At 33.7% G+C, this 25,449-nt stretch overlaps 1 protein-coding gene across 1 annotated transcript in view; it reads left to right on the top strand.

Annotated features, from left to right (window-relative positions):
* The window catches only part of LOC113974765 (glutamate receptor ionotropic, kainate 2), a gene marked incomplete at its 3' end in the record, with an annotated part of 340,470 nt that overhangs the window by 227,164 nt on the left and 87,857 nt on the right, over nucleotides 1-25,449 (top strand). Inside the window, exon 11 of the mRNA XM_027698214.1 lies at nucleotides 19,145-19,368. Coding sequence (XP_027554015.1) covers nucleotides 19,145-19,368 — 224 coding nt within the window. The remainder of the gene's footprint in view (nucleotides 1-19,144; nucleotides 19,369-25,449) is intronic.

Raw genomic sequence — 25,449 nt, 5'->3', positions numbered from 1 at the left:
ATTACAGTTATATTATCTTTAATGTGTGTATGTGTTATACCTAGTACACATACATAGAAAACAAACATATTTAGCTACACTCTCTGTGCATCGCTATACATGTGCATTTTTATTCGTGAATAAATGCATAGGCCTGTTTAACTATTAGACTTGATGGTTGCTAGGTAATACCATCATCTGGAACTAATTTTCCATGATTGAGGTGGATTTTGTGGAAGTTTATATTCAGAAGCAAAAATAAATCACATTTTTATATGCCTTTTATTATTCAGCCTTAAAACATTCTTAAAAAGAACTGGTATGGCCTCCTAAGCTTTTCACTAAGATAATCTTGAAATAAAATGCATTTGAAGAAGTTGCAACAGTAAAGTGTGTGGAACTGTAGCTTTTCCCATCCTTTCCTCTTGATAACACAAAATGAAACATGTGTTAACTATTTCCATAGATAATATATAACTAAATGTAGATTAAAATTTATTTTGCCTTTTGAAATGTTTTTTATTTAGGAGTCAAAAGAGTTTAGAAACTGTATTAGTACATCATGGAAGATGTAGTACAACTTCATAAGCTGGACCATAAATTTTATGAGTCTCTCTCAATATCTCAATTGTTAAAATTTTCCTTTAATTTTTTTGTTTGTTTTATCTATTCTTATTTTGTAATATCTTTGAATACATGCAATTTATTTATGCACCAATGCCCTTTATTTGAATGCATGTCATTGGTACACTTTACTAGCAAGAAACACTTCAGACCTCAGAACTGATGCATGAGAATTTAGTGAAAAAATCCGTATAGACAGTTGCAACATTTGATGCTTTCATATGGTTTGTACTTCAGATTGCCCATTAGCTTAGCTTTTCAATCTTTCTTTTCCCTTAGAGAATATTTTTAAAGTGTCAAAAAGGCTTTCTTTTCTATAAAGTGATTTAATAAACTCAATTACCATATTTTTGAGAGGTAAAATGAATCTGTGTTTTTTAATTTGAGCTTCTAATTAAAAGAAATAGATTACAGAATACAGACAGTTCTTAAAGTGGCCATACATCTATTGAAAAATGTTTTAAGAAATTACTTTCTTTTTATCTGTTTTTTATAATTTATCTCTCCATCAGTTAAGTTCAGAAAGAAAGGTTACTATGCTGTAGCATAGTATGTATTTGCAAGGGTAACGTGTTCACATTTATAACCCAAGAATAAATAAAATGCATAATTTTGATATATAATTTATATAGAAAGGAAGATGTACAATTTATATAAAGATGGAAAGTACCAAATAAAATCTAAAATTTAAATAAACTGTTTAAATCCGTACTTAGTCACTTTTTGTAAGTGTTTAAACTCAAAAGTCTGAGTGCAAAAAGACGATGCTATCTGAACTGAGGTCAGCATGTTATGTCAGTCTCAGGCTTGAAATTTTACAGTGTGAACAGAGGCTGCAGTGTTTACATCAGGCTTTGTTTTCAACCTCCTTTCCCATAGTTTATTCACATTTCCTCTTTCTTTGACTGTTTTACTCAGAGTTCACATACTCATTCTGATATTTGTCTCCAAAAAATATGTAGTTTCCTTTTGAATAAATGATAACTTCTGAAAGTGAAAAATTAGTTCATGGGTTCCTTCCCTTTGATGACTGACTGATAATGAATTCTTGTGGGAAAAGACAGAAGTCTCTACAGCAAATATAGATGAGATTTCTCTATGAATAAATTTTAAATTTATTTTCTCCAGTTAAGCTGTCTGATTTCTTTGTCACAATTTTACATTCAGTATTTTACCCACTTCTCAGGTTAATTCAAGACATGAGTGTTATATATTTGAGGGAGGGGGAGCTAAGTTCCAGGTATTTTCATCTTTTATGGATACATTCTTCATAGAAAAGTATTCTTTATGCTGACTTTCTGTCTTTGGTTCAAGAACTTTCTGAAAGGAGAGATTTATTGAATTTGTTTTGAACTAAATTATAAATGAAAATATATAATTTTGCTTTTTTTTCTGTTCAACATTCCACTTTACACATCCAAAATTACTTAAAAACTTTCTAATAGTTGGTTTCTAAAGCAGGAATGAAATTACTGTTTTATACTTTGAAAGAGACATAACTGGAAAGTAACTTGTTATTATATACACAGTATTAAAAATAACCTTTTTTTTGGCTCTTTGAATGATTCTTCTACAGCACAAAGCTTATGCACTACAAATAGACTTCAAATCTTGGAGATCTTTCATGATTCATAAATAATCACAGAAAAGGTCCAATTTTTTAGATTATGATTACTCTTTTATTACATATGAGGATTAAATTGGAACTTTCTATCTCAGAAGAGTAGGATTTTCAGCTTGGAGAAATTTTACACAGTTGTACAATTGAAGAGCATTACTTAATTTGAGTTAACTTTAGACATAGCATTGTTTTTGACCACTATTTATTGAATTTTTTAAAATCAATATCTTACTAATAAATGCTTATATACCAAAATCTTACCTTTTTAAAAACAGTATTAGTAATAACAGAATAGTTTCAGATGTTTGTATAATCAGTTTAAATGCATCTGGAGACTTCTTCCTCCAATAACCTGTTTGTTTTGTTTTGTTTTGTTTTGTTTTAAATTTTATTCTAAATTAAGGTCCTTATGTTCTCAAACAGCTACAGTCTAGCTCTCTGTATTATTGTGTAGAACTGAAAAAAAATCTTCTAATAAGTGACTATGTAGAGTTTGGTTGCTTCCTTTTTGAGCCAGTGAAAGATATGAGTAAGGGAACTTAACTTTCTTCCATACTTTTCTTTTTCCTCCATTTCAGATGTTACATCATCACATTGTTTAGACTCTACGATTTTCCTTCATACTTACAGGAAGTTCTACCATATAGAGACTCATAAGGAAAGGCTAAGGAGCACCTCTTCCCTGTTCTCCTTGTAAAGTTCATGCAAAAGTTCTGTCAGTTGAGATTTCCGATACAATGCAGGACAGTTCAGCTGTGCCTCTTTTATTAGTTAAAATCTCAGAACATTTGATGGTAGCAGGGAGTTGAGACTCTTTAGGAGAAAGAAAGAAAGACCGAGCACTGTGTCCTTATTCACCAACATTATAGGTACTCAACAATAAAACCTATGGTCTGTCAGTGCTCTTTAAAGTACCATATCTGCTTTATAGCTTCCTCATTGTGTTAATGGAAAAACTGTTCTCATGTCAATGTTTTCAAAGCTATGTACAACACAGCTCCTACAGATTTCTTTTATCAAATGATCGTCCTAAATTAATGTACTGACTTACTCATGTGGTACTACTTATTGAACATTATTATTATTAGTCTATTGTCAAAACATTTCTCCGAAGAGAATCACTGAATTGTAACATTTTATTTAAAAATAATTTTTTTTCTTTTTATCAAATAGAATGCTGCATCACCTTCTCCTTTCTGTATTTCTCAGAATGGTTTAGTTGTTTTCAAGTCTCCTTTGATTTTTTCTACAGTCTGCTGTGCCAGTTGTCATCATCAGGTTCAAATTTTGCCGGACTACCTAGAAGATTTGGAATATCAGTAGTGCCTTCAGAAATGTGTTTTGCCTTACTTATTTGAATTTGGAAAATTCAGGACTTTAGCAGAGTGGTTTATTTCTCTTCCTTTGTGGCCAATATTTATGACTGTGAAGTGTCATTCATTTCATATTTCTTTAAAATTATTATAGATATCATAGGTTAAACAGGTGCCTCAACTGAGAAAACATAAAAAAAAAGAGGTTGTGAATATGAGAACAGTGGACATTCAAAAAAAAGAAGAAAAAGATTTTCCAAAGAATGTCTTTGTATACGATAATATTTGAGTCCACTGCTAATAAATTAAACTAGTACTGGTAGAAACATAGTGAACTAGTTAATGTTCCAAGATCTTGGTTAGTATATGCAAGAGCTGTTTCAGACTATTTAGGCCATAAATTTAAAACATTCTCCTATGTTGATCTTTTAAAATATTTATTCCAATCATATTAACAGTTAAAAAATTATCAGTTTAAATCTAGAAATGGTTATTTCTCTGTCAGGTCATGGTCCAGGTCAACCTGAGTGCTATCACAGGGCATGTGCATGACAACCAGGGGCATGAGGCTCAGGCAGCATGGGTTTGTGAAAGGCAGGTCCTGCTCCTTCTGTGACCAGGTGCCCTGTTTAATGGATGAGGGAATAGCTGTGGACATTATCTACCTAGACTTTAGTAAAGTCTTTGATGACATTTCCCACAGGATTCTCCTGGAGAAACTGGCTGCTCACAGGTTGGATGGCTTTCCCTGGGTCTCAGCTGTGGCCAGTCCTCTTTAACATCTTTATCAATGATCTGGATGAGGAGATCAAGTGTACCCTCAGTCAGTTTGCAGATGACACAAAGTTAAACAGGAGTGTAGGAAGGCTCTGCAAAGGGATCTGGACAGTCTGGATTGATGGGCCAAGGCCAATCATATGAGGTTCAGCAAGGTCAAGTGCTGAGACCTGCACCTGCATCATAACAATCTAATGCAATGCTACAAACTTGGAGGACAGCTGGAAAGCTGCTTGTCAGGAAAGGCCCTGAGGGTGTTGGTTAACAGCATGTAGTTATCATGTAAGTGTAGATAATGTAACAGGTTTATAAGCTTATGTCAAGGGAATTCCAGTTGGACTCCTCTTCTAATGGGATTCAAGCCCACTAATACACCAGGAGTTGTGGTGGGACTCAAACCCACTAGTACACCTCTGTTTCTGGGGAATCCACTACTGACTGATGAGAGGGACACAAAGTGTAGAATTAGAATGGATTTTTTCTTAAGCAATGCACATGCAGTGACCCAGCCTCACGTTTGGGGACTCTGATACTGAGACAAGCAGAGTTTATATATCACACATCTTAAGAGGTATGGTAGCCTAATCAGTTACCAGTGTGTGTATAACAAGTGCATGAGTATCCTGTGCAAGACCTTTGTATGTTTTTCCTGGGCAGGTGGTTGATGGTGTATGTTAATCTTCACTGTTCTAAATCTGTGCAGGTGGAGTCGTTTTGTACTGGCTTCTGGACAGTTGCTGTTCCGAGAACCTTGATTTCATCATTAGAGCCAGGTCCCAATACTTTTCTGTTGTCTGAGAGTCTGAGTAGATCTCTTTGACATCCACTGATATTAGTTCTTAACACTTCACATCTACGTTTTTGAAATGAACGTGGAAAGTGTTTAGGACTCCTTCAGAGAAAGGGTTTAAAGGTCTAGAAGTAAGGCTAAAGGAAAATTCTTTTGAAAACTGTGACATTTTAAGTAAAACATCACCAAATAAATTATATTACAGGGAAGTATTTTAATGTTACATCTTTAATACACTGAAGTAATACAGCTCAGTATAAAAGATATAACAACATGCACTAAACTCTGAGTACTCACAAACCACTTTTTGGGTTTTAGTTTGAATGGATATCAGTGAGAGCAATATAAATACTCAGCTCAGCAGAAGGTGTAACATTTTACTTATCTTCAAATGGTTTTCACCTTCAGAATACATAAATCTATCTTGATTTTAGAGTTTCCAAGTCTTCTTTTCTCATAGATTTCATTACAAAATGCCTTGTTCAGCTATAAAGCTTTCACACTCTATAAAATAATTTCTCCTTTTCTTCTATGAGTTTGCATTGGATACATTGAGCACTTTTACATTACAAAAGTGGAACTTAAATTATTATTTAATATATAATAATTAAGTATAATACTTACAGAGGTGTCTAAGCTCCTTGTAAGTACAAAATTCAAGCAACATATTTGACAAAATATGTGGGTTAAATTTTTTTCAAATCTTAGGTCTAAGCTAGCGTCCACAACTGAATCTAAGGTGATTTGATGAAAATTTCCCTTATGCTAGATGTATTGTACATGTAATAAATTTGAACCCTGATACTTTAGGAAGATGATGTTTTGTGGGTAATATTCCATAAACAACATAGTGTTTTGGCAAGTCTGCAGTTCAGCTATAGTTGTTTAAACCAGCAACTCTGGTGAATATAGATAGATGGTAAGCTGAATGACTATGAATTTCTGCTGACCTTGTTTTTAATGTTTTTCTAGTATCTTGACATTTTATTTTATTTTTATTTGCCTTCTTTTTTTAAAAAAAAGACAAAACACAATTAACTTTTTTTTGTATTCTCTGTATATAAGATAAAATACTGCTGTTCTATTTTAGTTTTCTTATCCTTATCTGTTTGTATTTTCAGCTTTTTTATTTTTTATTTATAATTTATCTCTCTCCTGATTTCTCTGTTTAGCCATTTGAAGGCCATCTGTTCTGAGATAATTTTTATTTCTTGATATTCATTTATTTACCTTGCAGACTAAGCATTACTGTTCTATACTGAAGCTCTCTTCTCTGAATTTCCAGTGATCGTTATTAGTTAAATTTGTTAAGCTGTACTGGCCGTTTGCCAGCACAACTGTCTCTTTAAACAATGATACTAATTTGCATTATTTAATATTTCAAAATAGTATTCTAACTCCTTACAGTTATTCTGTGTCATGATATAGCACCCATGATTCTTTAACTGTTAAGTACCTGTAACAAACCTTTCATGTATTTGTTTATTGTCTTAAGTATTCATATCATCTACCAGTAATTGTTTGCATGTTTCCTTTTCCTCATTAAAGTAGCATTTTATTTCTGTGTGAAATCTGTCATGGGGTCTAGAGGATAATTTATGATGATAATTTGTAATATGCCAGAAAATATCACTTGTGCTTTTTGTGCTTTTCAGTTTAATTGTTAATGCATTAAATAACAATTTCATGTGCTCTGACCTTTTTTTTTCCAAGCTGAATAAGCAGCAGTGTGTCCCTGTGTACAAGCAGCTAACCATGTCTCTTTTGTTGCTTGATATTCTGTTTTTCACTTAAAGCAAACTGTATATGTTCACAGAACCTCGCTTCAAACACATTTCATGTCTGAATTTATCAATGTAATTCACTCAGCTATGCCATACTATACATCTTCTGTTCCTTTTTGTTTGTTTGTTTTCTTTAAAGTGAAATATAAAGCGATGGTCTTCTACATGACCATAGAATGTCATTAGTAGCTAGAGTTTTACTCCTATTTCAAACTAACAGGCAAACATTGATATCTATACTCAGAAGATTATAGTTTTCATGGTTACTTTGTCACTCTCTAATAAAGGCTGTGTATGATATTTCATGGAAGAATGTGCAAACAGATCCTAGCTCAGCAATGTTATGCAGAATATAAACTTCAGAGAGAAATGCATAAACCCATGAAAAACGCCAGGGAAATTATAAAAATCCCCCTCAGTAATCTGATATGCCAAAGTAGTTCTGCCTAAGCCAGAAGTTTAGGCCAAGTGTGCAAAGCATATGCCTTAATTCAGCTAGGAACATATATGTGCATATGTGGATTCCCTATTGCATTGTTACTGATTTCAAGTACGGGACAGACTGAAGATGAAGTTTTTCAATAAAACAGATGTTGAAAGCGAGCAACTTGTTTTCCAAAAATCAAGGAACTTCCTGTCTGCATTTAGTAAAGCAAGGCCTAGCAATATTTCTAATGTTACAGTAAAGAACAGAGAATAACAAAGTATATACTTTTTCTTAAGGCTCATAAATGTTAATTCGTGATCTTTTGAGCTGATCACGTCCTATGTTTCCCAAAGAAACTAGATGAAAAATTTCAAGTACATCCTCAGTTATTTGACACCAGACGTGGTAGGAGACTTTGACAACAGGGTCTTTTAAGTGCTCTGAGATGTGTGGATTTTTTTCTGGAGATCTGTACTCAGGGGGTAGTTCAGTTGAAATTTCTTGACACTAAGAGTAAGTAAATATTACTTTCTTGTTTGTTTAACTAAGTAACATTTTTCTCCTAATGGGTTTTTTTACAGTTAAGGTATTATGGACATGCCTGGTGAAAGCACTTGGTTATATAAAATTATTAGGTTTCAGTTAGAGAGAAAAACTGTGCAGTGAATAATTGGAATTAATGGGAATTACTTTTCACTACACTGCCATCAAGGTAGTGGCATGAAGTTTTTTAAATGAGAATCCAAATGATAACTCTTTAGCTCAAGCATCATCTATGCTTACAGTAATGATTAGGAACTGATTGGATCCAGGGCTAGGGCAGTATTCTTACAAGTATTACATTTTTCATATCCTCATACATTTATCTGATCTTTCACTTTTGTTGCTATAATGATAGTGAAGAATGGTAGAAAATAACAGGGCGATTATTGTTTCTATGATATGTCTGTTGAAGTGAAATACATGGGAAAATTAGAATTCTCTAATAGCAGAGTTCATTTCCATTGGGACTTATCCCTTTTATTAGGCAAAATCATGTGTCTACGTTTTTATTCTGTCTGTCCTGGTTTAGAAAAATTTGATCGCTGGGGTTGGTCACATCTAGTAGAAATTAAGCTACCTGGAGAAAATTGATGAAACAACTTTTCAAATATGTACTTTTCCTCCAAGGAGGGGATTTACAATTTTGTTTTTAATGTAAAATGTTCAGCAAGTTATTTTTTGAGCTTATCATGAATCTCTTCATTCAATATGTTTCTACAATAACTATACTTCAGTGTCCAGTGCTTGATCACTGCAAAGATCAAGAACAAAATTAAGTTCAAAAGCTCTATGCTGCAATTTGTCTTTTACTCATCTCCAAAGAATTTCAACATATCTCAAAGTGAACTTTTCATGGAAGGTAGGGAGAAGGGACCATGGAAACCTTGAGTAGGTCAATTTTCATTGAAGCACCATTTTGGTAAAACAGTTTCAGGATGTGCTGGCAGGAGATGTGTCTCTGGGAATGATGCCCAAAATATGACATAATGCTTGGGAAGCTGAAAGGTATTAAGTATGATCTGGTATTCTTAGAGATCTAAGATAATTCTGTTGTTTAAGGAAATTATACAAAAGTCAAATAGTCAGTTGAAAAAACAGACAGCATGTGTAGCCTTACTTAGGTCCAAAATACATGAAATTAAAATGATTGTCTGTGTGTGTTAGGAAGAAAATCATGTTACTTTGTCAGAATACTTTGAAATTGATCTGCACAGTCAGTTTTTTTCTGTCATTTCCTGACCTCTGAGGGCACGATTAGCAGTGATGTGTGGTAACTTCCAAAGATGAGTAACTTCTCTTCCTGATAACATATGTTAGTGTGAAAAATATCTATATATACACACACACATAAATATGCATACCAACTTTAAGGGCTTGTAAAGAATGTATGTGTATTTTTATGTGAATGATGCTCATCTGTGAGACATGATGCTCATAAAGTGCCAGTAGAAACGGTGAAACAGTATAGATACCTGTTAGAGATTTTTAACTTGGGACACTGGATAAATAAATGCCATACTGAGGCCATGTTTTATATAAAAACCCCATGTAATGCAAAATAAATGGTTAAAAGTTTTCTTTTAGGATTACATGGTCAAGTTCAAAGAAAAGTATTAAACCTGAAGGAATATTTTTTACTTCTTGCTCTGCTTTAGAAGTGTATTCAAGAATCTGTTATCGGAAGTAAAACATTAATTTATAATATGGAAAATACATTGTTACTAAAAAACCATTTGTGTTTTGCTAGATTTTTTTTTAATATGTGGATTAATTTGTAAAGATTGCTACACTTATTCTAGAATAAGTGTCTTGTCAAAAATGTATCAAAGGTCATTCTTGAAATTCATGGTTATTGATTTTCTTTATTAGTATTTAAACTTTTTTTTTCTGGATAGAAAAGATACCATGTGCAGCATTCAGCCCTCTCACTTCCATGGCTTATGATTTTCAAGTTAGTTTGAAAGTAACCCTTCTGACCCTCAAAAAACCTATTGAAATACTGTAGATTTCATAATTTTAAAATGTAACAGCAAGACCAGTGCAGGATCTACACTCATATTGTTGCTACAGCGTAATAACAACAAAAAGACGGTTCAGTTAGTAAAAACCACCATAGAAGTACAGTGTCACTGCTCTTCTCTGGAGTAATCCGGTTACTATTAGAGACCTGCATAAGGGTGATAGGCTTTTGCTGAAAGAGCAGTAGCAGCTTAGATATTTTAGCAATTTCTGGTTGTCTTTGTAATTATAAGAAGGATTTTATCTTTTTTATCTATTACTTGTACCTTAACAGGGGAATATTGTAATATTGTTGGGAAATCAGGAGACTTTGTGCAAACTAGTTTCACTAGTTGCAAATTTTGTCTACATCCAGAATAGAAATAAAACTGCAGTTTTGTTACAGGGATGAGTTTAGAGAATTGGAAAGAGAAATTACTTGAACTGCAGAATTAAAGAATCACTGAGGTTGAAACTGACCCTAGATATCGCCTCATCCAAATCCCTGCTAGAGCAGGTTGCTCAGGGCTGTGTTCTGTCAACTTCTGAGTGTCCTTAGGGATAGAGACTCTACAACCTTATTGGGCAACCTGCTCCAGTGTTTGACTATTCTTAAAATAAAAAGTGGTTGGTTTTAATCTTTAAATGGAATTTCCTGCATTTCCATTTGTGCCTGTTAGCTCTTTTACTAGGTACTACCGAGAAGTTTCTGGCTCCATCTTCTTTACTTCTCCTTCCCCTTCAGTTATTTGTATCCCCTCATCAGATCTCCCTGAGCCTTCTCTTCTTCAAGCTAACCAGTCACAGCTCTCTCAAGTTTGTCCTCAACTGGCAGGTACTCAAACTTCTTAATCATCTCCATAACCCTTTGCTGTATTTATTCCAGCATGTCCCTGTTTCTCTTGTACCAGTTCAGACCTGGAGCTGTCAATCTGAATGAGTATCATCAAATGCTGAGCAGACAGCAAGGATCACTGATGTAGTAACTCAGTAAAGATCAACTGATTCTTAACTTAACTGATTAAGATTACTTAATCGTGAATGATTTTGGTTGGAAGGGACTTGGAAGACCACATAGTTCTAACAACACTGCCATTGGCGGGAAACCTTCCACTAGATCAGGTTATTCAGAGCCTATTCCAGTGCCTCTTACTAGTAAAGAATTTCTTCCTAATATCTAATCTAAACCTGACATCTTTCGGCCTAAGGACATTCCTCCTTGTCCTATCACTACATACCCTTGTAAAAAGTACCTCTCCAGTCTTCTTGTAAGCCCTCTTTAGGTATTGGAAGGCTGTTTTAAGGTGTCCCCAAGGCCTTCCCTTCTTTAGGCTGAACAGCCCCAACTCTCTCAGCCTGTCTCCACAGAAGAGGTGCTTTTGCACTATGATCAACTCAGTGTCTCTCCTCTGGACTCTTTCCAATAGATATTTTTTTTGTGCTAGGGGCAGCAGAGCTGGACACAGTACTCCCCTTGGGGTCTCACAAGACCAGATTAGAGGTGGAGAATCACCTCACTCAGTCTTCTTTTAATGCAGCCCAGGATGCAGTTGGCCTTATGTGTTGACTGGAAGCGCACCTTGCCAGGACATGTTGAGCTCTTGGTCCACCAATAATCCCAACTCCTTCTCACTAGGGTTAGTTTTGATCCATTGTCCACCCAGCCTGTATTTGTGCTTGGGATTGCCCCAATCCAAGTGCTGGACCATGCACTTGACCTTGCTGAGCTTCATGAGATTCTAATAACATGGATAATGTTACTCAACTATCCATCCACTTTCCAATTGGGCAGTGGTTAGGAAGGAATTTGTCTACATCTGCCTGTCATGCTGACCAATGTTTTTTCTTGTTATGTTGTGTGTTCTTATTCATTATGTATTTGCACCCCTCTGTTCATCTTTGTCTTCTAGAATGAGTAAAACTTCACATAAAACAAGGAATAAATTATAACAGCAATGACATTTTAAAGTGCTTAATAGATTTCGTCTTATAAATATCAGAAACATTTTAACTACCACAAATTTCATCCTCAGGATTTGCATTTTATTTTCATTAAAGCTGATTGTTAATAAGTTTATCCTTGTATCTTCAATATTTAAATAACTGCTAGAGCTTGGATAAACTTTATTGAATTTAAATAAATGCAATAAGTTTTTCAAATGAGCTAGCTTATATATACTTAGGCAGAACAGAACTAAATCAGGATCTACTGCATAAAAATACCGCTAACATTTTTCTTTCTTATATTTGTGACAATATTTTTTAGTAATATAATCTTTATTATATTAGCCATTTTTGTTATAATTAAGGGACATGTAAAACGTATGATATATAAGTTTTAACACTATACACTATATAAAACCACTACTGTTTTTTATTTTATATTTGACAGAGTTTTCTAAAAAGACCTTTTTTTTGTTATTGCTTATAATGATGATAATTTTTAATTCAAGTAAGATCCTGGCATCTAATTACTGATTGAGAATTCCAGAGTGTGGATTCTTTTAAAAATTAAGTCTAGTTTTTGTCATGCCTTCATCAAAATGCAGGTGAGGGGAATGAGTGCACAGGAGACTGATTTTGTCCATATTAATAGGTTTTATCCCATTAATTAATTAAGCTGATGACAGATTTCAAAAAGTTATCAATTGAGAATTTTTAATCAATAAGTGGTAGCATATCCTGCAGTGATCTACTTTCATCCAAATGTTATACAAAAATTTTATTAATCATTTTGATTCCATTGTAAAAAACTGAAGATGACAAAGTAATACAGAAAAGTGGGAGTAAGTCAAATTTGTCGCAAGTCAAACTTTATGGCATGATGAAATGAGTTCACTGAAACAATTTAATAAAACCTCATCTGTTTGAGAACAGAATTTATGTCAAAATGAAAAGTAATAGGTTTGGTTGTTTTTCTGAGTGCAGCAACTAAAGGTCTAGATGACACAACCGGTTAGCGAATGGAAAAAAACCCAACACTTCCAGGGAGTTGCAGTCAATCTGGAAAGTATGATAAAAATGCTAGCTTTAAGCAAGGAATCAATGTTACCTCTGTACTTTATTTCAGGAAGTTGTGCTGGAGCATGGTGTCTGATATTTTAATATTTAGTAGCCATCTCTAGTACAAAATATAATGTTAGGGAAAAAAGAGTATTAAACAGCAAAGAACTGAAATATTTTAGTTTAAGTACTCTTACTTTTTTTTTTTTTTTTGTAATGGGAGAGTTTTTCTTTCCTGTACTTTGAGCCACAATATCTACACTGTCTTGTAAACAATGTCTCTGACAGTTTGCTTTTTCTGTGAGCATGTGAATCTTGCTCTTCTAACGATTAGAAGAGCCCTTTGTGCAAAATTCCCAGAGCGAAGTGATAAGAATTAAGTCAGAGATTTTTTTATTGTCAAAACATAGTCACCCATCTTCCTGCTACATACAGTTTTGTGGTCTACTGCCTCCAGTCCTCTTACATACAATTTCTGTAACTGTTGACTAGACTGAAGTTGATGCAAAATACTTTAGTGAAAGTGTCCTGTAAATCAACAGATAGAAACTTTGTGACTGTTTTGAATGAGTACTCATGTTACATCTATTCAGCTATTAAATCTAATCCATGTTGGCATAGCCAAATGAGAAATGACTAGAATAACCCTGAATAAGAGGAAGTAATGTAAAGTAACTAATTAGAGAATTCATGGTGGTTTAGTACTAGCATTTTTCCTTGACTCATTATTCAGATAATAACAAAGGAGCAAACAGAAAACAATGCCAAAAGCCAGTTCTAGACAGTGCTAGGTTGATCAAAAGATATGCTTTATCCTATATAAAACCAGTGTAGGTAAGATTCCAAACATTTTTGTCTAGTTGAATTCACATAAAAAGTTGTTTCTGTAGTGGTGTACAGCAGAAAACTTTCCTCTGCAAAACTTTTTGCCTTCTTTTTTGTTTGTTTAGAAGATCTGGATCTCTAGGGAGATGATCTTGTTGGTTACTAGATCAGGACCCTCCTCTAAAGACTCTAAAGGGATTATAGCTGAAACAACCATTAGTTACCACAGCTGTTCAAGACTTTGCCAAGAAAAGAATTAGACATGCTAACATAAGAAAGTCTAAAGAAATGAAACAATTGTGTAATATTACTGTGTCAGTAAAATGAATCTGAGTAAACTACCTGTCTTTCAGTAACTTTTTGTTGCTGAACAGTAAATATTGAGAAATAGCTCAACAGCTATTTCAAATGTGTTACTTGAGCCTGTATCAATTGAAACTGTCATAATATGTCACTTTCTTATGTTAAAGTACTTTATTAAGTTAATAAAGTAACAACTGCTATTCCATTTAACTGCCGTTCCATCTATATTTGATATTGTTAGCAATTAATTTTAAATTACACAAGTCAGGATCCCACAAATAAGGTATGACATTTGAATTCAGCTATCAAATAGGGACTTTTTTTGTACTTTATGGTATGCTACTCGCATTTGGCAAAGGTAGCAATTTCTAGTAGCTGCTTTCCAGGACCTGTGAGAAGATTATCAAGAAGCTTCATCTGGGTTTTTCACAGAGGAACCTGGCAGGAAGCCAAAAGGCAACAAGCATATACTGAGAACCTCCAAGGGTGGAAATTGCATAATCTCTCTAAACAGCCTGCTTCACTGCTTGTTTGTAGAAACTTTTTCACTGTGTGAATAGACAAGCAGTGGACTAGCTTATCCAGAGAAGTTATGTAGTCGCCATCCTTGCAGCTTTTCTATACTGACTGGGTAAAGCCCAGAGCAACCTGGTCTGATCATGTAGATACTTAGAACAGAAATGTTCTGATGTCTCTCCCCACCTGAATTATATGTTGATCTTTTGAAAGGTAATACAAAAGATATAATGACAAAGTAATGTAAGTGGCTAATTAAACTAAAAATAGCAATAATTTCCTAATAAAATCCTAGTGAATTCAAAGGAAATGAAGATCTTGTGACAAGAACAAAACCTTGTCACAGGGTGCATTTTCTATAATGTAGCAGCATGAACAAGGCAGTTTAAGATAGACTGTAAGCTTAAAAGCAAATTACAGTTCTTAGTTTTTCAAATCAGTGGCAGGAAAATGCACTTCTGTGAACAGGAATAATGCATAAGCTCTCTGTGCATTGAGTCTGTTAGACAGGTTTAGAGAATTGAAGCTGGGCTTTAGCCTTCTTCTTTTTATCTTAAGGATGCATTTTCTCCAAAGGGAATGTAACTGAAATTCAACTCTCAGGTTAACAATCCCAAAAATTTGAGGTAGCTGAAGAAGTTTACATTTTGACTTTGGGTCTTAAGCTGAAGAGGCATAGTGGATTAAACAGAAGCCTTATGAATTTTTCTTTTTAAAAAAGTATCTTCCTTTATTTTTAAAAGTAATTACTGGCAGTAAGTGTATCACTGCCTGTATAGAAGTAAAATTGCTAAAATGCATTTTCAGTGTATGTGTAGTTTTGTGTATATTATACAATAACAATATGATTGTACTGACTGTATAAACAACTCAGAATAGATAGTGTATGACTCCAATTGCATTTTTAATATAAACATTCATAGTTACTACATCAATGCAAAATGTTAGCAGCAAAATTCTTACCGGAAGACTCCATTTATTAACTAAAAAACTCCATTATTATGGCTGAATATTCTGTAGTTGTAGAGTCTAATTAAAAATAACTATTAGCCATTTTACAGTTTCCATGTTTAGATTGTATTTAAATTCTTCATTCGAGTAAAATAGGTGAGACAAATGCTTTTCAGAAAATTATCATCAAAAGAAAATACAATCTGTGTTTGTACTTCCCTTCCCCAGTGTTATTAGTAGAAGCCATAAAATGCTTCCAAAATTCCATTTCCTCTCAAATTAATGTGATTATTTATCTGGGTTATATTTTATAGAGTTCATTTTCACAGACAAAACATCAATATCTGCAAATACTCACTTACATAGTGTGGCATGCTATGACCATGCACTACGCCACGTTTACTTGCAGATATCTTGCTGAAGTTATTTGTAACTGTATGCATAGATTGAATTCAGTGTAATTTTTAAATCTGTCCTCTTAGAGGTTATGTACTAAATTTCAGCCTTGTAAAATGAAAAAATGTCCTCCCTTTTATTCTTTGAATACTACTTTATGTAAAATAGTCAACAAGCTGCTAGGAAGTAAAATGTAAATGAAGAAGCAAAGGAGGATGGTTTTAACCTGCTATAGGCACTTCTGTAGCAGAAAATAAATCAGGGATACCTTGATTTGTTTGTTGACGAATGAACATCTTACAACTGCAAAGAGAGAGGCTTTATATGGCTGTGAAGATAAAAGCTTATCCTTTGTCCCCACCTTGGTCAGGCAGCTGTTACGGTCCATTGTTCCCACATGTACCATGCAAGAGGTCCTAGTGCTGCCAAGGGACACTTTACTGCCCAACTGTTATGACCAGTGGAAGCTTCACCCCTCAGCTAGTTCCATCAAGGCTTATCAGAAGGTCCTGAATTCACAGAACAGGCCTGGGCGGTGGTGCAGTGTGGGAAGGGAAAAGATGCACAATCACAAATTATCATCTGCGGTGCAGTCCTTCAGCACATAGTATGGCTGTACAACACTTTCATTTTGCTCAGGACTACACCTTGTGTTGGAATGTTTTCATCAGACTTACTTGTTTCTACTTGCTGTTGTAACCTTTATTTGGCACAGAATTTTTCTCTATAGCATCTAGTTTACTGTCACTAGTCCTTGGATGCTATCATAAAATGGCTTTCATTTCGAGAACTCTAAGGTCAAGAATATGTACTATTTAAGATTGTGTTTTCATAGAGATAAATCTTTTTTTTTCCTCTGAAGAACAGAAACATGCATACATTGATTCTAAAAAATGGAATCATCAATCATTGCCAAGTGAGATAAATATTCTTTGAAATGGAACTTATCAGAAAGCCATTTAGAATGTACTAATTTTTTAATGTTCTTAAATGTAGATTGAGAAAATCCTATTTTTACACCATTCCTCTCCAATTCATACTGAGAAATAAATAACAGAGAATTGTCTTGTATTTTTTTGTTGTAGATAAGTGTAGGAGACACTGCTACTGCATTTCTGGAAACTTGGCTCCTGATTTCTCTTACTTTCAAATAGTGCTGCTTTCAGAATGAAACAATTACCAGGAGAATTGAGTAATTTAGATATAACATATATTAACAAAAGTGGTTACATGTGGCAGCATTACATATTTAAGTCAGTATTTCTAGCAACTATTTTTCCTCAGTTAGTAAAGATTCTGGATTTTCTTTGTGTCAGATGCTTAATTTTTCTTCTTACAGTAATATTCTAGTTCAAGAATATTGAAACTGAATTACTAAAGCTCAGAAGAGAATCTTGAGATGTCAAGTCATGTGCATAAATTTTTTTATCTGTGGTCTCAAGCTGGGATATCTGATTGTCCTGTTCTGTCATATGAGACATATTACTTCTTGATCGATTATTTTTCTAATTTCGTCTGTAACTTGGCTCCATTAGAGATAGCTATAACTTATATTCACTTGTATATGGTTTTGTTTCCAATGACCAAGGGTTGGATTTCCTACAGTATAGTATTTTTGAAAAGAAATGATTTGTTACTCACTAAGATTCTGTTAAAGATATTAGACCAAAATTCATAACCACCAATAGCTTTCCAAAAGATCTATTTTCTCTGTCTTTGTCCAGCTGCATCTGCTGACAGTTTCTAGTGAGTTGGCTTCAGACTCTTAAGATCTGCTATTTGCTTCACAAAGTTTGTTATGTTTTGCAAACTTCTACATATTGATCGATGACTTTAATGCAAATTAATTTAAGTTTCTTACTCTACCGTTTTCTTTCTGCACCAGCTGAAATATCATCAATAATACACAGTCCATAAAAAGTCATCCACTGTGGAATAAAGCCTTGCTGGTTTGATTAATACCTCTAGGTTCTTAATACCAATGGAAATGAAGTGCATATAATTTTTTTGACCAGTAAACCCTTGCCAAATTAAATGAACAGTGCCAACAGTGTTTTACATTGTAACTAACTACAGTAGATCTAACTATATAAATGCGACATCAATAGACCATAGTAGAACTTTGTTTAAGGTAAGACAACAAAAATAAAGGAAACACTGAAATGCTACAACATTGTGTGGGATTTTGAGGGTTACACAGTATACACAATACCAACTGAGCAAAAAGTACATAAATGTATTCATTTATATTATTGGGAATAAAATCTCTGTATCTTGTTTTAGAACAGGTATTCTGAAAATGATGTTAGTTGCAGTTATGTTACAGAGATACATTACTTGGGCAACAGTTTTCCATGGTAGCCATATAATTTCTGTCATTACATATCTATATTTACATATAGTTTATAAGAAATTCTTAGTTTACCACTTTCCAAGTCTCATGCTGTATAATTTCTCACTCTGAACTTTCCCTTTTCATATGTGCACATGCACACACACATACACACATACACAGGAGTATTTCAAGAGGTGTTGACAGAGTAGTAGATACTGTAGGTTTCTGTGATTTCCATTAAATTTTAATTAAAAAAATAGTGTAGATCATTCACTAATCTATGAATTATTGCCATAATAACTAAAATTAAATGGAAATTGACAAAATGCATTCTACTATGTGATTTTGTTTTAAATGCTCCAACTGATTAATAGCTATCTGTAAGTTTTGTAGTGATTATCGTAAACTAGTCAGAACAGTTGTACTTTGTTAGAACTTACTCACTTAGCAGCCTTTCAGGTGTAGCACTTTCAATTTTAAAATGCTCTTCATTTTGTACCAATTCTTTTATGCTAAAATAGGAAACACTGCCTCCTGGCTCTTTCCCGACACTTGTACAAGCTTATTCACATCTGCTTCACAAATATATTGGCTTCTAAAGAGCACAGTGAGGCAGTGACAAGAGAAGACATATGTTGAAATGTACATTTTAAAAAGTTTTAAAATATGTGGTAATGTGTGTCCATGTTTTCTGCAAGATGCAACAATTTCCTTTGTTTCTTTCTCTCTAATAGTGCTTTTAATTTTCTCTAAATACTGCTATATCAGTTTAGGAAAGAGGAGGTAGAATAAATCTGTTTCCTTACTCATAGGAAAAAGAGAGTTTTAAATTTCAGGCTACCTAGTACAAGAACAAACCACCTCCATATACAGTTTGTGTTTTGCATAATTTGATTGTCTGCTTCAACCTGTTTCTTCTGACTTATGGCCTGTTTCTCTTTTTGTATTTCTGTTAACAGAAAGCTGACCTTGCAGTTGCACCCTTGGCAATTACCTATGTTCGTGAGAAGGTCATCGACTTTTCCAAGCCCTTTATGACTCTTGGAATAAGTATTTTGTACCGCAAGCCCAATGGTACAAACCCGGGCGTCTTCTCCTTCCTGAATCCTCTCTCCCCTGATATCTGGATGTATATTCTGCTGGCTTACTTGGGTGTCAGTTGTGTGCTCTTTGTCATAGCCAGGTAACATGTCAACTTTTGTGATTTTTTTGGCAATTGTTACCATTTTTTTCTTACTAATAATTGTCAAAAGTCACAAAAATTTTCTTTCATACTCTTATATTTAAACTTCATGATGTACAGAAGAATAATTAATGATGAGGGTTCTCACTATTAATATTCTACACTGCCCTACTAAGTGTCCAGTTTATGTCACTAAGTCCTGAGTATGCTAGCTAGCTTTCTTCTTTTATCTACAAATTTAGAAACACTAGAAAGTTTTCAAAGTAACTTTTCCCAATATGTTTGCGTTTAGAAACATAATTGACATGATCTATTTTGTTAGCCCAATTTCTTTTTATGCTATGGTGCTTAATCTCAAACTGAGTGCTTTGTTGCCCATGTTAATTCTAGATGTCCAAATTGGGCCTCTACGTGTATACAAAACAGTTTATGTAGATTAATATCTTAGAAGTAGGGTAACAGTAGTTAGTTTTTGGTTTTTTTTTTTTGTTTTTTTTTTTAATTATGTGCTATCCCTGAGATACCTCATAGAATTTAAAGTCTCAGAGTGGAATATATTTGGAAGCTTAGTTGAGATTTTGAAATTAAGGAGCTGAATACATTAATTATTAAATTATAAATTGATTTTATATAGCATTTTTTTATCTGTTTTCTTCAACACAGCCAAGCAGAAAAAAAAAATTTTCCTTGTTAATTTATTAAGCCTGAGTCCAGATGCTAACAGAAGTAGTCTTACATGTAACTTTGGCTCTTGTTGTGGCAACAAAAGAAAAAAATCAGGATAGTAAATCAGTGATTCCCGGGGTTATAAATTAACCTCTTTTGCAGATTCCTCCTAGTAGTCACTTGTAATTTTTTTTAATCAAGTGCATATAAACTATAATGTCTTTTATCTCTTAATAAGTTGGGGTCTTTTTGTTTGAGTTGATAATGCAATCTCACTTCAGTCCTCAGCTTCTTATGATTTCATTCTGTGGTTCACAGTAGAATCTTCATGTTTTTCTTTTTCTATTGTGCTGTAGTTAGTATCAGAATTCTCCATCTGTCTTTGATACTCTCTGTTTCATTTTAGAGAAGTTGTATCATTCCTCTACTAGGGAGAAGCAATATTTTCAGAAACCAGTTTAAAAGTAATTTAGCACCTGTGCATAAAGTACATGAAGTGTTGAAGTAATACAGATAACACAGAAACATATTGTGTAATGAATAACTTTGCTGTGTACCTTCTTCAAAAGTCTGCTTTAAAGAGCAAGACTTATGATGAAAGTTTCTTGAAAGAACAGTAGATTTAATGGACTATATAACCAGAGAGTACACTCATTTCTGAGGTTGTTCCTGTGATACAGATACCTCTGAAAGCACAGCTGAGCATAAATCACAACTTATCTTGTGAAATGCGTCATGTAAAATATTTATGTGTATGTCCAAAAGTTTTAACCCTACTGTTATTACTGAAGGACATATTCAGCATGATGCACAGTGCTTTTGACAGACAGCTCCCACTAATGTTAGTAAGAGTTGTATGGCTGAGTTCTTACTTGTGCTTTGAAAATATGTCTTGACATATTTTTTAGGAAAGATAGATTGTCCTGAAGCCCTTTTTTTTTAATTAAGCAATTCAGCCACTTGATTTCTCTAGTTGAACTAGAAATAATGTTTATTTTTATACAGAAGCACTAGATAGTAGACCGATACTGCTGAAATTTTTTTTCACTTGTTTTTGTAAACAGCAACATAAATTCCTTATATAATTGGAAACATTATTTCTATTGTAAAGCAATATGAAATATGTTTTATACTGAGTAGAGATTTGGTTTTTTGTAGAGTTGCATAAGATACCTTTTTTACACCTAAATTTATATTAGCCTTCAGATCTAGAGATTTTCAATAATTCTTAACTTGTACAATCAAATATTTATAACACATTTAGAAATAAAAGATGTAGGATTATGTAAGACAATCTACAGATTTTATTAATAATGCAGAATGACTTAATAGTATGTGATAGCATTTTCCAACATAATAGGGGAAACAGGTCTAAGTTAAAAATTTAATCTCCTGCTGAATACTAAACAAAGAGAAGAACATTATTCAAAAGTAAAAGAACTTTTGCAAATACAATTCACAAAATGCATCTGTCATGTAAAGAGAGATACTTTGAAGCGTGGTAGTGAAGAGGACTTTGCAGCATAGTGGTATGTATTTTCAGCACACATTATATGTTAGGTATTGCACCGCTGATGTATTTTTCAGTCCTAGTGTTGTGAAACTGTTGGACTGTATGCCACTAAATTAATAGCTTCCACCTAGAGTGTCTTATTAAGAAGATTTCTATTTCATAACAATCCTTCCATAATGAATGTTTAACTACCGGTGTTTCATAATAATTACTATGTATTTCATAATAAGGTGTACCTATGTTTAGAGCAGTACTTACTATGTCTTTTATGATACGATGTTTTATAATTACAGCTCACCAGAGTATTCAGTATAGAATATTTATTTTTAAATTTAAACCTCCCATTTTTTTGTCCAGTGTTTTGTGATTTTAATGTTTCACCACGTCTTCTAAACAATGTTGGAGTGTAAGAGGTTCATACATTGAAAATGGAAATTACCATTGTGCTACCTGGATTTCACTCAGTAATTAGCAATATGGTCATATTTAGGGAAAGATGAAGAAATTACTAAAAGGTTCAAGAATCTTTAAGAATGAATTGTTGAAAAGACTGCCAGAGAGTAATATATTAGGCATAAAAGGGGAGAAATGGAATATCAATCTTTATCAGTCTTTTTCTTTATTTGAAAGAGCATTGGATTTTCCTTCTGTTTTGAGAACCAGATATAAAGAGCCGGACTCTTTCCATGCTCTACAAGACAAAAAGCTAGGATAGATTTATGTGTTAACTGGAGAGCTTTTCTATTTCATTTTCCTCTTGTAGTTCCTCCCAAAAAGATGGTTCTACTTATGAAAGTGTAAATTTTGCGTTGTGGGTAGGAAGACCCTATATGTGTTGTACACAGTGTTTTCTTTAATTGTCATTCTTTGTGGGAGTTATAGTAGGCCGTGGTTTCTCCATAGATATAAAAACCTCTTAATCTTGTTTGTTCCAATTGTTGAATCTCAGTAGTTATGGTGGTTAGTCTCTAAAAATTCCTCTCTTTGTTGTATAGACTGATGACTGATAGATAAACCCAGTCTGCCTGACACTAAGCCTATTAATTTTCTGTGAACTGAGAAATTCGTATAACATTTTTTTCTCTTTTGACAACAGCAATAGATCTGTTTCTGATGCCAGATAGCAGTGTGTTTGTGTGTCTGCTAGGAGTGTCTTGTGTCATCTGAAATCTTGTGTTCCAATACCTTCCTGTTACGCCTCTGCCTTCACTTGTTTCTTTGATTTGGAATACCAGTTAAATTCACAGTTTACATGTGATTAGAAGGAAAAATAATACTGCAGTAAATTTTGCCAACTCCTTTTTGGAGTTCTGTCAAGTACACAACATTTTCTGATCTGTATAATGAGAAATCTCAAATAGTGGAATTTCTTTTTATTTCTGTCTGTTGGTGCAAACCATAGTTTCATTTCAAAGCAACATGCTGTTTTCTTGCAGTGTTGTATATCAACTTCATAGACACATATTGTTCCTTCTTTTTCATTAATCTGTGTACATGAAACAGACTTTTCCTAATTTTGGTCTCTGCAAAATCTAATGTGTTGGTAACTGAACATTTATCTTAGGCTTTTCTCTGTGAAGAAGCTTAGGAATAGCCTGCTGCTTCAAACTTGAACAGACGCCTGAGCATTATCTCTCTCTGGAGTGTATGCGTATTCTTTTACATCTCATTAGTCTTCATTTTTATTTTATATTTCTTGATCAGCTGATTTCTGTCCCTGAGCTTGTCTGATTGATTTTCAAGCTACTTCTTGAAAACTACCTTGATAGAAAGAAATGAGAGAAAACTACTTTTCCAGTTACTATGGAGCTCTCATTCTTATATTACTATGTTTATATTTATTCAAGTCGGAAGTTAGCATATTTACCCTTTATTCTTAACAAGCATTCTTCCTACGAGAATTATATCACCTGAGGTCTCCCTAGAGAACTATAGCATATGCTCTGAGATGTTTGCCGGAATAAATTCATCATCCAGTAAGGTAATCCAGATGTCAACCCTGAAATCTGCTTCTTTTACAGTCTTACAATATTAAGATAGTTTCACCTCAATTGTAACACAAAGATTTAATTTTGCCTCGGCTATAATGCAAGAGGGGATATTGTCACTCTACTATAAAATGCCGTGTAAGTAGACAAGGATAAAAGCATGCCAAAAATATCACACTTTCAAAAATTATTCCATAACAATTATTTCAAAATCAGAACATTTTATTTCTTTTAAACCAATTTGCAGTTTATGACCCTCAATTGATTGCTTCCAAAATATTCCATATAGTTGTCTTTTTTTCAAATAATTTTTTATGGTTGAAAAACAAGTCCTTGTTAATGCTAGACATATCTTTATTGTAAGCAGAAAGCAACTGTGCCAGCCTCTGGAACACTTGAGTTTTTTTGTCAACTGAACTAGGCACATTGCATGACAAGAATTTTTCTCTCTCTTTCATGGTTTTTTTAGCTTTTTTGTTAACTGATATGTTTGTGTAGCTATACCAAGAAATCCTAGTGTTATGTGAGAATGTTCTAAAAAGATTACTTGTTGAACTAAATATCTTCTCCTTTACATGAGACCTGGGAAATTTTAATTTTAGATCTCCATCATTCAAATGAAGTTTCAATAAATAAGATAATACAAAGACGATAATTCAATTATATCTTATATCTTATTTTTTTTGCACCATGGGCAAATTATTAAGCCTGTTTTTCACTTTTCCTTCTAAGTATTATAACAAGGTAATTGTACAGTCATCTTGCCTGGACAGCTGTAACTGGAAACTTTGTAGGCAACACTTGCCCATGGTGTTTCAAATATGTTCAGATATTTTTGAGTACCACTTTTCCCAAAATGTGGATGACAGCTTTAAACTGGTTAAACAGTTTACTGCACTGTATACCATTTATATTAGCGTAAATTTTCATAATCTCTAACAGCATTTAAGTCTAATTTTTTGTGGCCAGCACACAGATCTGATGGTCATCCATCTTTTTTCTATGTAAAAAATGCAAAACATACTGCAATTGTAATTCTTTCTTATGGCCATCATATAAGTTGTGTAGTTATTTTGAGAAGTTGTGATACAGATCACAATCAGTGCTATATAGTCCGAGTGTTGTAGATGAGGACATGTGGCTAAAAGAAGGACATGCATAGCAATGAGATAAGCAACAATCTCTCAATTTGCATTTTGACACTTGGAAAAATGATTACCTTCTCTGATTACCTCCAGAAGAGATTTATCTGGGTTCAATATCAGTTTAAAAGGTCTATAGTTTGTAAATAAACAACTCTGTAGGGACTCCTCATCCTAACCCCTAAGGATTTGCTTGAATAAGTTCTGAATGTTTTGAATCTCCTTCAGCTGTTCAAGGAAAGACACGACTTTCAAGAGGGCTACAAATCTGCATACAAGCACAACATCTACATAATAACCTCTATTATAATACTATTAGAGATCACAATTAGAAAACTTATCTTTTAATCTTTTTAACATAAACATCCACTTTAGATTTTAGGGGTAACACCCCAGTTCACTAAATCCTTTCTATATTGGTAGTAGATTCCAGATACCACTTACCATGCATCAAAACTACGAAGAAACTACTGCCAGCAAAACAACTGAAATGACTTAACTGAGGCTGACTGAAAAAATCATAACCAGATGCCTTTGCAGTCCAACAGAAGATAGAGTACCCCTTATTGGCTATATTTCCATATGCATGTTGAAGAAAAATATGTTCACTTGAAGGCAATCAATTCTGGATTCCTCTGCCAAGAAATTGATTTATTTTTTGTCTCTGCTGATCTAGCCAAACTGCAGAGGTAAGATACTGGGGGGGAGGGGGGGAAGCCTTCTAGGAAAACAGTAGGTCTGGTGGCTTCTGCCTCAAGGAAAGCATCTTAAA

Source organism: Neopelma chrysocephalum, unplaced genomic scaffold (genome assembly GCF_003984885.1).
Source record: "Neopelma chrysocephalum unplaced genomic scaffold, ASM398488v2 Primary Assembly neopelma1_23b, whole genome shotgun sequence".
Lineage (NCBI taxonomy): Eukaryota > Metazoa > Chordata > Aves > Passeriformes > Pipridae > Neopelma > Neopelma chrysocephalum.
Note: the sequence above shows the minus strand (reverse complement) of the source record. Positions and strands in the feature narration are given on the sequence as shown.